Source organism: Epargyreus clarus, unplaced genomic scaffold (assembly GCF_041222505.1).
Source record: "Epargyreus clarus isolate Ecla_fem2 unplaced genomic scaffold, WU_Ecla_fem_2.2 ptg000008l, whole genome shotgun sequence".
Lineage (NCBI taxonomy): Eukaryota > Metazoa > Arthropoda > Insecta > Lepidoptera > Hesperiidae > Epargyreus > Epargyreus clarus.
Genome location: NW_027332216.1, coordinates 338708 through 354143, shown reverse-complemented (window position 1 = coordinate 354143; position 15436 = coordinate 338708). Strand labels below are relative to the sequence as shown.

The window sequence follows — 15436 nt, the reverse complement described above, 5'->3', positions numbered from 1 at the left end:
TATACACATAAAGTTACTACACACACTCTACATATTACTAACTTGTGAACAAATATAATCTTAACATACAACTTAAAGATAGTATAATCTGGAAAATACTTCATAGTACGAAGATCTTCATGTATGTAGAACTACTTCATAATTCAGATTTTCATACATTAAAGCACATACATAAACTTCGTAAGCTTCAAACAACAAAATGAAAGCAACCATGCATCGTACATAGTTCTCATTACGTAAACAAAGCTCAATCTCATTTAAGAATTCCCATTGAATACAGAAAAAATACGAAAAACAAAGAAAACTCAAGAATTTCGCAAAAGACGCTCGACCCGGAAGAGGGAGCCTTACTAATCAATATAATAGAGCCACTATGAGAAAAAATATATATAGGTTCTATCTACGCAGACAAGACGCCCACGACGCAAAATGAACCTTTTACCAAACGAATAAGGCTCTATATAATGAGAAAAGGATCGGCACGAGGCTGCCCTAGTTATAAATAGATTTTCACGAAAAAGAAATGTTACAGGGACTTTGGTGCAAGCTCGGCACAGAGTAGATTACAATAGAGTCATTAGTGATTATATCTTTGATTTCTTTTTTTTGGTTATTCAAATGTTCATTGTACACCAAATTATTGTTTTCATTACAAATGTGGTGAAGGAAACAACGAATTATATTAACATAGTTCTCTGGTTGGTGAAACATATATGGCGGACTTCAGATAGGATTTTAAATATCTTATCTGGAGTTGATTTTAAATATTACAAAATGTAAGTAGTGTATACTTACATTTTGTAATGAATGTTATAATAAATTTGGGTCTTTCAACACTACATTATTAATTTTTCGATATATTTTTGGTTAGTAATAACTTATATTTTAGGTGATCACCCATGGTATTGATGGAGGAAAATGGGTGCAAAATAATAACGTATTTACAGTTATGGGACGCAGCCGAATAAAAAATAAGTATTTGTATTTAGCTTTATCTGCGGTGTTAATTGCGCGGGATGGTTATACCCGCTACAAAATAATACGGAATGTCAATATTATATTAATTAATTGTATTGTGTGTAATCAAATACTAATTGGAGCGTGTAATAAACAATGTGGATTGGAAGCGAGGACAAATTAATGTTGAGAAGCGTCGTATGAGAATTGTCCTGTTTGATCTCTTTGTGACGAGGATACATAGAAATATATATGAATATATACCGGATTATCTTAGATTGGTACTAAATATATCGTAATTAGTAACATGAACTATAATTCGTAGAGAATTCATATTGAAAATGTGTATAAAATATAACCTGTACACATATTTTAAATTAATAAAAATATGTACAGTTACGATAGTTTTAATGTTAACAAAGGTTTTTGCCATATTTTTTATTAATTCACCCCTATTCACATATAGGTATAGAATGTAAGGCTTACAAAATGTGGTTTATGACGTACAACTCTGTGAAAGATGAATAATAAGTTTGGTGTAACGCCATACGTGGCATTAAAATTTTGTGGTTTTTAATTATAAATGGTTTGTATTGAAACAGTACATCATTAATTTATAAAATACATATGACAATTAGGTACAAGTTTTGACATGTTCATAATTATAATAAAATATATTAAAAAGTTTTAAAAATGGCATTATTACAACTTTTTATTTCTTGTATTCTTCTCGGAAAACATTTTCATTTTATAACTATATCCCCAATGCAAAAAAAATGTCATATTGAATATAGAATAACGTTACTAAGTATCAATTGATTTGGAATCCCTCTCATACATACATATATAAGAAGCCAGTTTAATAGCTTGCAAAACATAACACAAATTTAAGTAAACACGTAGCCTCTGTGCCAAACTACCCGCGCTCTAATTTCTCTGGACCACACTCTCACAGACGCAATTAAGGCGCGTACGCGGGGGGTTGCACCACCCCGAGGGGGAAAAAATGCGAGAAAAACGCGGAAGGCGGAAACGACGACACGTGACTCGAGCTTCCCGGGCGAAGCGTCGCCATGACGACGCCCGAGTTATTTTTGTACGTACGTTCGAAATTCGAATGATTTTGTGTTCGTTAATTTTTGCCAATGATATTATTACTTTTTATTTTAAATGTAAGTCAGGATTATTCCATTTAAAGCATTTTTTTCATTTATTAATGGCTAAAGTATGCTCTGTTTATTTTACAAATTAATTATCAAGACTTTACTGAATTAACGAAAAATATAGGGAATATATCTTTAGGAATTTGCACCACGTGTTCATATTTTATTTGATATTTTAATTTTGAAGCTCAGTCATAACATTATGCATGTTATCTTATCTGGTTTAAAAATAGGTTGGCAGTTTAAATAACGTATTATTTGCGTTTTGAGAACGAAATCTGTTCAGATAATTTATGTTTGGTAGAGCTACATATAATTACAAATTTAGATAAGTATAAGTATAAATATACCCATTCGGTACTATTAAAATCTTACCTACTATGCTTTTTGAGAAATTACAAAAAAGAAATTGAAATATTTTTGTTTCAACGTACTATTTCCAATTATAAAACTCTACATTTGGAACTAAACTTCATAAGAAGCAGCATTTATTTAAAAGGCTTTCGCAAGCAACGCCGGGGTGTAGCATAGTATCAAAACACACCTCCACGTGTAAGGAAGCGCAAAGCTACCGGAAGTGAAGTCGGCCTTGAGGCTGCGTGGAAACGAGAAAAAATCTATACTAGAGGATGCAGGGCGGGGCGCCCTAGTTGCCCGGGCTGTAGTGTAAGCTTGGGGTAAGAAAGTACTAACAATATTATTATTTAGTTAGCGATAGTATTTTGTTGCATAATAGTTGTTTTTAGTTTGTAGTCAACTTCTAAGGAGGGCAACATACTAATTAGAGACGTTCCAGCTTAGTCCTCAGAGGTAGCTTCGCATCTATCACCAATTTTAGTTAGGAATCTAATCTTATCTGAAGTTGATTATGGATATATACTCGTAGCGATAGTGAACATACTACTGAGTCGTTCCAACTTAGTTGTCAGCCGCAGCAACGCATCTAGCCAAACTTAGTTAAAAATTTAGTCTAATCTGAAGTTGATTATGGATATTGTTAGAATTCCCTTACAGACACACTGCTATATCGAATTTTAGGTTTTACGTTACACACAATACGTGAACTCAAAGGCAGCCAAATATTTCACGAACTTTATTTAACAGAAAGAGATAGTAGATCGCACTACTTATAATAGTACTAATTATTTACAAGTAGTTATAACACCATAATAATTGATCCAGAATGATTAATATCTTTGCATGTTACCGGACCAACAATTATTGATAGGTATTTCAGAGTAGAAATTAATTAGCACTTGTTACAATGGACAATCGTTAGGAAACCTTAGCAAAGAATGCTTCATACAGATATGAAAATTGGGTAAGGTCTACTACACTGATTATGATGATCTAAGGACTAAGCGCTTCCCTTTTGAGAGGTAACCATTGCTTAGTAGGGTTTAAAGGTGCTAGAGACCATTGTAGTTCGACTCTGGCGACACCACCGCCACACCTACTCGTATTTCTGCCTATTAAAAGTAACGTTAGGCGCTGCTGTGTTCTGGTTTGAAGGGTTTGGTAAGGGAGACATACCTTTCCGAAGCGTTCCAGCTTTGTCCTCAGAGGTAGCGGCGCATTTGTGGCCGAGCTCAGGTAGAAATATCTAATGCTATCTGGAGTTGACTACAGATGTCCATGGGCGACAGTAGCCACTTATCATCAGGTGAACTGGCATGTTCGTCTGCTACTTCCATAATAAAAAAGCGAATTAGCAGTCCACCTGATGATAAATGGTCATTACTTAGTATGCAATGTTTATCAACATCAAGAATAGTTAGGCTAGCAATATACCGGTTTTATAATTATGATCGACCGAGTTACAGGTTAATATTAATTGGTTTGTACCACACCTATGTACCTATGTGATTTGATGCCTAAGCAGTCTTATATGGTCTAGCTCATGTTACCCGGGCATCGAATCTAGACCTTAATGTCCAGATTCGATGCCCGGGTAACATTAAGTAATGAATTTCAAATTCTGGTCTGCATTTGGGAGACATTTTATTGGTGTTCGTGCCTGGATAACCTTTATGTATTATTTTAAGGATAATCATAACAAACGAACTATTTTGAGGAAAAATCTATTTAAGTATTATTAAGTTTTTTACTCTTATTAAAAACCCTTTAAAACTTTAGCTTTTAATAGATGTTAGTAAAGTTTGTTTGAATAATAGTTTTTGAAATAAAACGAATAATAATAATTCCAAATAATAAGAATTATTATTTTTATATAGCAACGATTCATATTCCATGTCACGCCATGTGATCATAGTAGGTATGTAATTAAATTAAAATTGTTTAATTTACTTTTATGTAATATATCAGTATACTACGTTGCATCGTCTACATACCCAAGGATGTTTTTAATGATCTCAGCAATTATTATTTGTTATTATCTAGTTTGTTAAACTAATCACAGTTGTACAAATGTAAGTTGTATCAAATATCAATTAGCTCTTTATTTTTTTTTATAAATTTATCATTTTAGATATTGGATTCCGTCACTTATGCAACATGGTTCCTATTTCTGTAAAATATATTTTAAAGATATATTTCTGTATTATATAGGTTATTGTTTATGTTCTATGCTGCTGCTGCCTTCCTACCACTTATGTGATTTATTTTATATTTTTCATAAATATATAAGTTTTGCAACTTTGTATAGTATCGCATTCTCATGAACAATATACTAAGATGCCGTCAGCCTACATTAGTCTTATACATTTTACATTTAATTATATATTTTTTGTTTATGTCTAGTTATAAATAACGATATATCACTAAACTATTTAAGACACCGTATCGCACCTTAATTGCACAGCAACAGAATCAGTAACTGACAAAACTGAACCTTATTCCTCAGTGCTAAGACTTACCAACACTTAGCACAGTACTACGACGTAGACTATTATGATTGAACTTTCAACGTTATCGCGAACAAGGTAATATAATGTCGTCGAGACAATGCATTGTACGTCTTATTATGATAATAATAAAGTTAGCGGCTTTGTTGAGACAAAATGGTTGCATCTGCGTGTGAACCATTAGGCAAGGCCAGAGTCGAACCGGCGAAGCAAGGTTAAGGCGAGCAATAAAAACATGTGCATAAATAAACGCTGAAAAACCAAAGGTTGCAAGCGACACTGCGGACATACTGGGAATCCCCTCAAAAAGTTTAAGTGATAAAATTAAACTTATTAATAATAAACGTTTCTTTTGGTTTGATATTGACGTTGATACCGCGTCTTCGTTGAAATTGCCATTAATTATATTTGGAACTTCAACATGATTGAGGCAAAAATCAAGTGTGTTATGACTTTTAAAGCATGCCAGAGTCAGTTAAATACTATACCCATGTTAAAAAATCTTGTAAGGTGTCAATTGAACCTTAATTTTAAAATTTGAAGCGTTTGCAGCCAAGGTGACTCAAAGTTATTTAAAATACTATGGCGGTTCAGTGAATCTTTAAAACGATCTTTAACGTACGTTACACAATGATTTATTATAATTTAGATTTAAAAATAAATTGTTATCGCCATTGCAATGTACGTAAATTCCATTATATTTATAATTCCTATTAAAATATGCGGTATTTTACAGTTGGTATTTTAAATTAATTTTTAATTTGTTTTTCTCATTACAGATGCAGTTTGCATCACTGTAACTGATTGTGTTCTTGATTTTCAAAGCCTGAAATGACAACTCAATTCTGAAATTACTTAGCTATTATAAGTACTCGAACAATAGTTCAATGCCCAAAACAAGGTTTTAAATTGTAAAACTTTTTTCTTCGCACATAAGGAAGTAATTTCAGACCCAGTCAATTAACGGTGCGGTGTTTCGAAAAATGTTTTAACGGCTTCTTTGAAGCGAATCGCATCATCAAAACTTTTTTGGATAACGTTGGGAACCAGTCGTAAAGTCACATTGGAGGTATTGTCGCTGCGTTTTTATTACATTAAGGTTTTCAATGACAAGGTCACCGGTGAGCCATTTGTAAACCTCGGATGGATAAAAAAGCAATCGTAATAAAATCAGCTTTGTTCGACGCTGGAGATGAAACGGAATATTCATGGTCTTTGTTAAGTACTCTACTTATCTTTGCTCTCCTTGGTTCTTCTTCTGCAAGTCTAGAGAGAAGCAAGAAATCTTTGGAGGTGTGGATGGACTTAATGATGGCAATAATTTCTTCAATGAGATCATTATATAAGTTTCCAAGATTTATTGCATCGCAGAAAAACTTGTTATGGACGTAGAGAGAATGGTTAAGTAAATGAGTGGTTCGCGGTGAATTAATGACGTTAATGACTCAGCAAGATAATCAGGTGCATATCGGAGTTGCTCGCAATGACCCTGCTTCGGAGTAATTATATGCGCTAAGTCTATTTCACGCCAATCTTCTTGCTTGCCATTGAAACAATACCTACCGTATAACTTAATGTTTAATGGGATAGGTTCTGTTCATGAGAGAAATATTTCAAACTGTGTGATAACTTTATATGAAAGTGCCGCTATGCAATATAGTGAAACAATACAAAATAAAAAAGATATATTCACGCTGTATTCAAAATATGAGTTTGACTTCATCATATTACGTGATATAGGATTCTCAGAAAATGAAAAATTCGTCCACATGGAAATACTACATTTATTTTACTTACTATCTAAACTTGACGCGAGATAACGATAATGTCCTATTATCTTTTCAACAAAATTGTTATTTAATGACATAAACAATAATAGAAATTCAATAATGTTTTGTTTCAAACTTTAGTTGCATGTAAATCATCAGTTGGAGGGAGACGGTCGCTAATGACCAATACACACCAAGAGCAGTTACAATCGTTTAGCTGTAAAACTATTTATTGGCGGCGTGTGCTATTCCACGTGCCACGGACGTGATAAATAATGTATTAGCGCACAGATGAGATGCACTCGACAAACGGCCAAGTCACGACTGCACATTTTTAAACCCCTATTATAGATAACTAAGCAATGAGATAAAGTCAACTGAAACTCACCTGAATTTCCCTTCAGCATGGTTCTCCCACTTTATGATAGATGGACAATGCTTCGGGTTCAGTAACAGATTTCTCAGGAACTCCGGGACTGATACGCTTCTTGGGCGCTTGCTTATTCTCTTCCCGCTTCCTTTGGGTCGGCCGGGCGGTCTCTTGATTTTTCTCTTTTCTTCCTCGTCTCCGGACTTGCTCCCATCGCTACCGTAAGGGCATTCTGGGGAAGCTGACTCTGACAAACGGAAATCCTCAGCATCATCGCTCGAATCGCAATTCGGCATAAGACTATATGAGTCTCTGTCGTTCGGCTTATAATCTGTGTACAGTCTGTTTTTGTGTTCCAACGAGTCCAAGTCTAGCATCGTCTGTGCTGACTCGTGGTGCTGATATGGGTCACTCTCTCCATATCTGAACAAAGATGTAGGTCTGATCATCTCTTCGCTCAATCGGGTTTGTAACTTGTCGTAGACAATTTCACCTAGTCTTGTAGATGAATGTGGAGCGACATGAGGATGTGTCATTCTCTGGATTATCTCCTCCTTCCTCATCTCTCGGAGCTCAATGCCGGGCACCTTAAAGTTGTAGATGGGCACATCACACTCGCCAAAGCCATGAGCGATGGCACATTCATGAATCCAGGTCATCGTGTCATCCTCGGTCCACTCCACAACGGTCTTGTTGTATCTCCACTCCTCACGAGGATACTCGCGAGCAACCAGATTGTGGTATACGTTGCCAGCGTCGACTTCGGTTTCGGAGTAGACATCGTAGTTGCTGTAATAGTTTCCATAGATGAAGGAAGCGTTTCCCTTTTTGAAAACTTGGAAGGTTTCGAGGCGCGCGGGCGCCGTCGGCGTAGAGGGGATGTACATTTCGCACATGTTTGCGTGGTCGTAAGGGCGCGCGTAATCGAGCATGGCTGCGTGCGGCGCGGCCGGAGGTTCGCGGCGGAATGGGCGGCAGGCGGCGAGCTCTCCTTATGAATACTACCAATATGTACGAGTGCCGTGAGCTCTGTTTGTTTACATAGACACAACACCCTGCGCCGTATCGTAGTAGACGAAGGCGCACGAATAATTTGTAGTACGCAGTTTGTTTATGTAAGACCACTCTAGTAAATAGTGCGCCGATAAGGGAGTTTTCTCAAATTGTCGCTAGGGTGAGGTATGCTTTTGTTTATCGCTTCCAATCTAAGTAAGATAGTATTACATGTATAGAGTATAGGTAGAGGTACGAGTATACTCTTAAATTGTCTTACTTAAAGTTAATTTGTTGAATTTCCGTTCGGTTTGAAATACATCGCAACAAATATATTATTTGTTGTCACATATTTTATGAAGCAAATGTTCCAGCAAGTGTTCCATTAATTAGATGGCGAGTAAACGCGATACTGACCTGAACATTTGTAATAAACACGTAAAATAGAAATAATAATGTCGGACAGTGAAGGGCATTTTTTAAGTTAAATCTGAAGTTTGATTAGATTAGTGCTTTGAGAACACGTGAGATATCTAAACTTGTAAGACCCACTATTATTAAGAAAAGTCTTACTTATGATTAAAATCAGTGAAAACTTCTTCGAATATTTGACCAAAGGAAAACTCTTGATAAGCTTACTAAATTAAAATTTCATAACATATAAGTTTATAATAGATGTTTTATTATTACTTTGTCATAACACAATAATTTAAATCAAACCATTTCTCGTAAATATTTATTGTTTATTTACAAGCAAGTTTCCCGTTAAGGTCATAGGAAATATATTTTCAAAGCAATATATTACTTACACAAGTTCATAACTGAAAATTACGACATTATTTTGATCCAATAAAAAATTAAAACGTTGTAACTTTAAAGGTGGTATAAAACCTTTTTGGTTTGACTACGAAGACACGACCACCCTACCATTATCTGCCTAATAACGCAATGTTAAGCGCTGCTCTGTAAAAACGTAAAACCTCATACTAAGGGTGTATGAGTTTTTGCGTTTTTACAAAAATTAATATTTTTGTATTTGTTATTTGCCCATACATTTCCAAACAGCGCCCCTAGCGGATTGTTTCAGAACTAATTGGAAATATATGGGAGATACGTAATCAAAAACAGTCATTTTTGTAAAAACATAAAAACTCATACTAAGGGTAGGTACAGTTACAAATCTTATGTTACCTAGAATTGATTATAGATTTCCATGGGCGGCAGTACCTACTTAAGATTAGGTAGTCTGCGTTCCTGTTTGCTTCGTTCGTTCATTTGTTCGTTTTTAGGGTTCCGTACCCAAAGGGTAAAAACGGAACCCTTAATACGACATAATAGTGGGGCAAATAATACTTAGAGGTATTATTGAAAATTTCATATCATTCATCATCACCCCAACGCCATCTATTGTTATGTCATATAACTAAGTATTGTTGAAAATAATAAAGTGAATAAGAATAAGCAAAAAATAATGAACATTTGGTGGTACGGAAGCCTCCATGTGCGAGTTCGACTCGTACTTGGCGAATTATTTGCAATATTAACTAACTTAAAACCTACGTGATACATAAAACATAGTTTTTTGTATGATTAATGTTTGACGACAGGCCGCTCGGCCCACTGCCATTGTCATCAAAACAGCTAAACAATGGATGATTCAATTGAATCTATCAGAATTACTCGTTAAATATTTAATGTATTACACTTTACATAACTGACTAGACAGGCCGCAACCCGCTTTTCTCTATATTTTAGTCACCCATTACTGTCATTGTCCCTTTGGTCTTCTTTCAAATATTTTTATGAAATTAAAGTAACTGCGAAAAATCAGTAATTGCCTAGTGGTTAAGAAACTCGTCCTCTTCATCGAGGAGTCCGAGGTTCAAATCACAGACGTATGTTTTTTCAATCGTGTGCATATTAGAAATTAATTATCACTTGCTTTAATTAAAAGGAAACCTGCACACCTGAGAGATTAATAAATAAATCTCAAAGGTAAGTGAAGTCCATCATTACGCACTTGGCTAGTGGGGTGGACTATGGCCTAACCCTTCTCGTTCAGAGAGGAGACCCGTGCCCAGCAGTGGGACAGTAATGGGTTGGTGATGAAAGTAACAAGCGAATACATGCCTAATTAGTAATGGATGACCTTTAGACACTTCCAGCCAACCTGATAATTGACGACCCGCGTGGTTGAGTGGTCACCATAGACCACTCACAAAGGGTACCGCGTTCGAAGCCCGGTGAGACAGAAATTCGGATGATGATTTTTTATATCTGCTCTGGGTCTGGGTGTTTGTGTCTTTGCGTGTGTCTATAGCACCGTACAACTATATAATCTGTACGACTCCGGGCTTCCTTGGTTCGACTCCGGAGCCGGCAATTCTACTCAAATATCTGCTTAATAGGTGTTGAGAAAGTCTGTATACTGATTTGAAGGGTGTGGTTAGAGAGAAATACTTATCCAAGGCTCAAGGGTTAGGAAGAAATCTATGGTCAATGATATCAGCATGAGGCAGCAGGTGGACTGCATGCTCGTAATTGTTTTCATGTTATAAAAACAAAATACTCATAATAAGATATTTATACCCTACGCTATAATTTTCTCACACATCTTTACTAATTTGGTCAAAAACAATTTGACATTTAGATAAAAAATGACTTAAAAACGTTAAGAGATCTAGCCACAACTTGTCTTGCTAAAAATAGATTTGTTTACTACATCTTAACAATGCGAAAAAATAAATGATTATCTTATATAATAAGTTTTTGTATCTCTTATGTAAGTAGTTTTGGTCAGTTGCTAATAAAAAAATGCACGTTAATCTAATGTGCACCTTTGTTATTTACGAATATATATTATCTTCGTGGTAAGTATATTTAGGATTCCGTATCCGATAGATAAAAACGGAACCAATCGGAACGGTCCATCTGTCCGTCTGTCTGTCACAGGACACTACCTCTTGAACCGTAACAGATGGACACATGAACTTTTTAAACAGGATGCATTAGGGTGGCCTCTTCTTAGAACAACAAATACTAAAAATAACATATAGTTGAATATGAAGGAGGGCCTCCGTCCTCCATATAACAAACCGGTAGTTTTCGGCATTTTTCGATCTAACTTTAGAACCATAGAAGAAAGTTATTTTTGTTACAATCCATTTACTACTATAACTGCTATTTTAATAATTACAAATAAGAACTATATATTTATTTTAATTCTATTATACGTTGTTTACGTATCATTCATCACCACCCTAACGCCATCTATATTGATTGTTTATAGATACATTATCAGAAATAAATGAAAGATGGCGTATATACCTATTAGTACTTCTTTAGGCTTGACTAGATGGCATTGTTTCATACAACTCAGTATTGTTGAATATAATAAAATAGGTAAACATTAATGAACATTTGGTGGTACGGAAGCCTCCATGTGCGAGCTCGACTCGTACTTGCCGAATTATTTTAATTACAAATGTTGTTTACCAACAACTTGGCGCAACGTGTCATTTGACTAAACTAGCACACAATTAAATGGCGCCAACGAGTAATGGCTACTTTCCCGCCCGACTATCCTGTCACCTGCGGATGTGGATATTTCCCCGATATTTAATGATATTTATCTTTTATCATTTACATTACGAATTACTTTTACGTTTACTGTTAACGTCTTAATTAATAAATCGAATAATTAATATACGCGTTGAATAGATAACCTCTTCCCTTTCGAAGTCAGGTACAAACAAAAGATTGCAAAACATCGTTTTTTGTAATGTGAACTGGAGGACCGGCATGATTACACCGGGGCGGTACCATCATCACACCTATTCATAGCGTCAGCCGTTGTCGCCTTTGTGTTGTATAGTGTGCATGCTAGTTGACTTACACAAGAGGCGACTATTTTAATCGACATAAACTTTATAAAAAAACAAAAAAATATAGTATCATAGGACTCAACACTGCAAACTGCAAATAACCAAATTATTTGAAATTTTCGTTCTGGGTTCAGTTGTGTGTGTGTCCACTGTCCATGCGTATACGACACAGGGATTCCTAACGTGACCCTATGTATGTAGAAGTTACGAAGATTTATTACACTGGAGTCGCCTACAAGCGTCAATCCACAGTTGAGTCACCACGGATTTCCACTATTAAAGTTCACTAAGTTGGCAGCACTGTCCATTCACCCAGTGCACTGTCATGGCCCGTGACGTCATCATTCATTTTGTCATGTCATGCTTACACAGCTAAATCGGATGCATGGTTGCATGATGAAATAATCTCGATAGTGAAATTAACACGATTAAACCACATTTTCCTCAGAAGAAACATATGCCAAAAAACTTTGAAATGTGTTTCCTGCAACACAAATAGGTAGGAATCGCTATTTCGTCGAAATACAGCGATTCCGCGAACAACGATGAAGTTTTTTCTATTTTTCGAATATATTAATGAAATTGTGATATAGGAAATTTCACAATAATTTTAAAAATGTATTTCTGGCAAAGTAGTTAGCCACACTGCTACTGCAGACTAAATTACTATGTCTCGTACATGGTGTAACTATTTATACCTTATCATATCTTTCTAATCAGAGCACAGCAGCGCTTGACACCGCTGATGTAAACGTGTGGTGGTATCTATCGCCTTTGGGTTGTTTAAAAGCTTACATTTAGGGCGTGACAGCCAAAATTATATTTTCCTGTACAATGTTTTGCCGTATTTAGATTTATCAAAACAACCACGCACACGTGGCCCGAGCTTGGCAATAATATTATATGGAAAATTATCATTTTGTCTACTTTGGTGTTATCAAGTATGTTTATATTTTGTAGGTGTAAATTTACCTTTAGTTTTAATTAACTATACTATACATTTAAAACCGTTTAATAAAAGATGGTAGAATCCTTTATGGTTCGACTCCGGCGGCACCACCGCCACAACTTTTTCTGCCTAATAAGAGCAGTGTTAAGCGCTGCTGTGTTCTGGTTTGAAAGGTGTGATAAGGGAAGCATACTTTTCCGAGGCGTTCCAGCTTCGTCCTCAGGAGTAAATGTTAAAAGTTCGTTAGTCGCCAAAAGCCCTTTATAAAGCTTAACAATCAAGAAACGACTACTAGTGCCTCCTGGATCCCTTATGAAATGTGTTAGTGGTCATTCTACTAACTGAGACTGACTGAAAGGGAACCTACACAACTGAGAGTGAGAATTATTTTTAAAAATTTTTAAATATAGTCTCGTGCCCTGCTGGGCATGGGCTGTAGAGCATTAAAAGATTGACTCTACTTTGTAGAAACATATTCAATTATATAATAATTAGAGCCTAATAATAATTTATACCTTTTTCATTTTTCCTCTTTTAATTTAATAATTTTCCCATTATTTTGCTATCAACATATTGCATAATTTTCCGCAAAATCAAACAATAAAATAAACGAGGTAAATTATTGATATATGGCCAACGTGTAAATTTACACAGCATGTGTTATGTAGCTCAATATTTCAATATTGCCTGTTAATTTGAGGAAAAATATGCATACTAAAGCTATAATATATACTCCATACTTTACTTGTATTGTGTGTGAATAATACTGATATTATAATAATCGGCAATAATCGGTACAACTGAATTTAATTTATTTAATGATCGTTAAATCGAATTAAAATTCATGTGTTTTGCTCAAAATCAATTCTTTTTGAAAGTAATAAAACACAGTCAACCTGTAGGTAACCGGTGTAACCAATGGACATCTGTAACCACTTACCAAACCTCAACTGGGATTATAGGCCTACTTGAGTTCAGTCACGGATGCATTTCTTCCTTATGACTAAGTATAACGAATCATATAAATTACTTACTCCTATTACCCCTTGAACTAGAACACGGTACGCTTAACATTACTATTACTTATAATGGTATACATCAACATTAAATATACTTAAGGAAATTTTAAAGAATCTACCACTTTTTAACACGATTCAAATTTTATTACATAGGTATTTCTCTGTGAGGAAAAATCACAAAAGAAACCTCAATGAATTAGATGTCTAGATTTTTTGGGTATGTACGCGTTTGTTTACGACTTCTACAACTCCGTCTTAAGGCTGAATTCTTATGATGGGTATTTCCATAACATCATCGATACCTGACTGCATAGAGCTAACATAGTATATATAATAATTAATGCTATCTTCGACTATCGTCCTGCTATGATGATCATAGGCAGCTTTAGTTCATGTAAGTTATTTATGGAGTATTAGTCACAGTAACAGTCATAATATGTCAGGTTCATAGGGTGCCACTCTCATCAATCTATTAATATCCTACTGCGGGGCAGGGGTCTCGACTCATGGCGGGACAGGTTTAGGCCATCCATCGCGCTGGTCAAGTACAAATTGTTATTATTCTCAACACATTTGCTTTTCACACGCACACTTTCTTGAAATCTCACAATCTTGAAATTGAACCACTTTTGGAGGCTTCCTTGCTACGTTTTCCTTTGCCATTACAGCAAGTGATGATTATTTATAATTCTTATAGCTTTAATTTTATGTCTAATTTTATAAAATTTTATGTCAAATTTTATAAAATTTTATGTCAAATTTTATAAAATTTTATGTCAAATTTTATAAAATTTTATGTCAAATTTAATAAAATCCTTTTAAAATATTTAAAGTGGAAAAATGTGAATTTTATATAAGAGACTTGGGACGTTTCTTGGTTTGGCTTAACTTTCGTTCGTGCACAAAAACCTTTTTAACCGTTTAAAGGCACGGATTAGGGAAGGAATATATTCACCAATGGATTTCAGAACACATGCACGTACCTTTGAGGATACTCGTATTATAGAAGTTGCAGACGAGTACGCAGTCCACAGATGGCCCGTAAGAGCCTGATGGTATGTGGCAACTGCCGTCCGTGGACCATAATATAATTGTAATCAACTAGACAGGTTAAGAGGACTCTTATCTTCTCTCTTATAGATAGGAATCTCAGTTCGACTGCAGTTACGTTGCTACATCGTATAAGTCTCACTGCCCTGACACATCCTTCAAAATATTAACACTATTGTTATAAGACAGAAATGGATGTAGTAGCCGTGCCCCCCGGGGTAAAAGCACGACAGGTTTTACAACCTTTAAACGGTTAAGAACCGTTGAAATAATTTATAAATGTTATAACATACGTACTAAAACTTGACAATATATTTATTAATAATTTATACAAATTATATGATGTTTATTACTATGTAAAGTCATGACCGATTAAACGCCATTATAAATGTTATGTGGAATATATTTTCCTCATAAT

The 15436-nt window shown here is 35.1% G+C and overlaps 1 protein-coding gene across 1 annotated transcript in view; it reads right to left on the bottom strand.

Annotated features, from left to right (window-relative positions):
* Nucleotides 1–8111, bottom strand: part of Ets (transcription factor Ets) — a 28671-nt gene extending 20560 nt beyond the window's left edge. Inside the window, exon 1 of the mRNA XM_073075512.1 lies at nucleotides 7142–8111. Within this exon, the coding sequence (XP_072931613.1) occupies nucleotides 7142–8055 (914 nt within the window). The 5' untranslated portion in view covers nucleotides 8056–8111. The remainder of the gene's footprint in view (nucleotides 1–7141) is intronic.
* Nucleotides 8112–15436: the final 7325 nt, after the last annotated feature.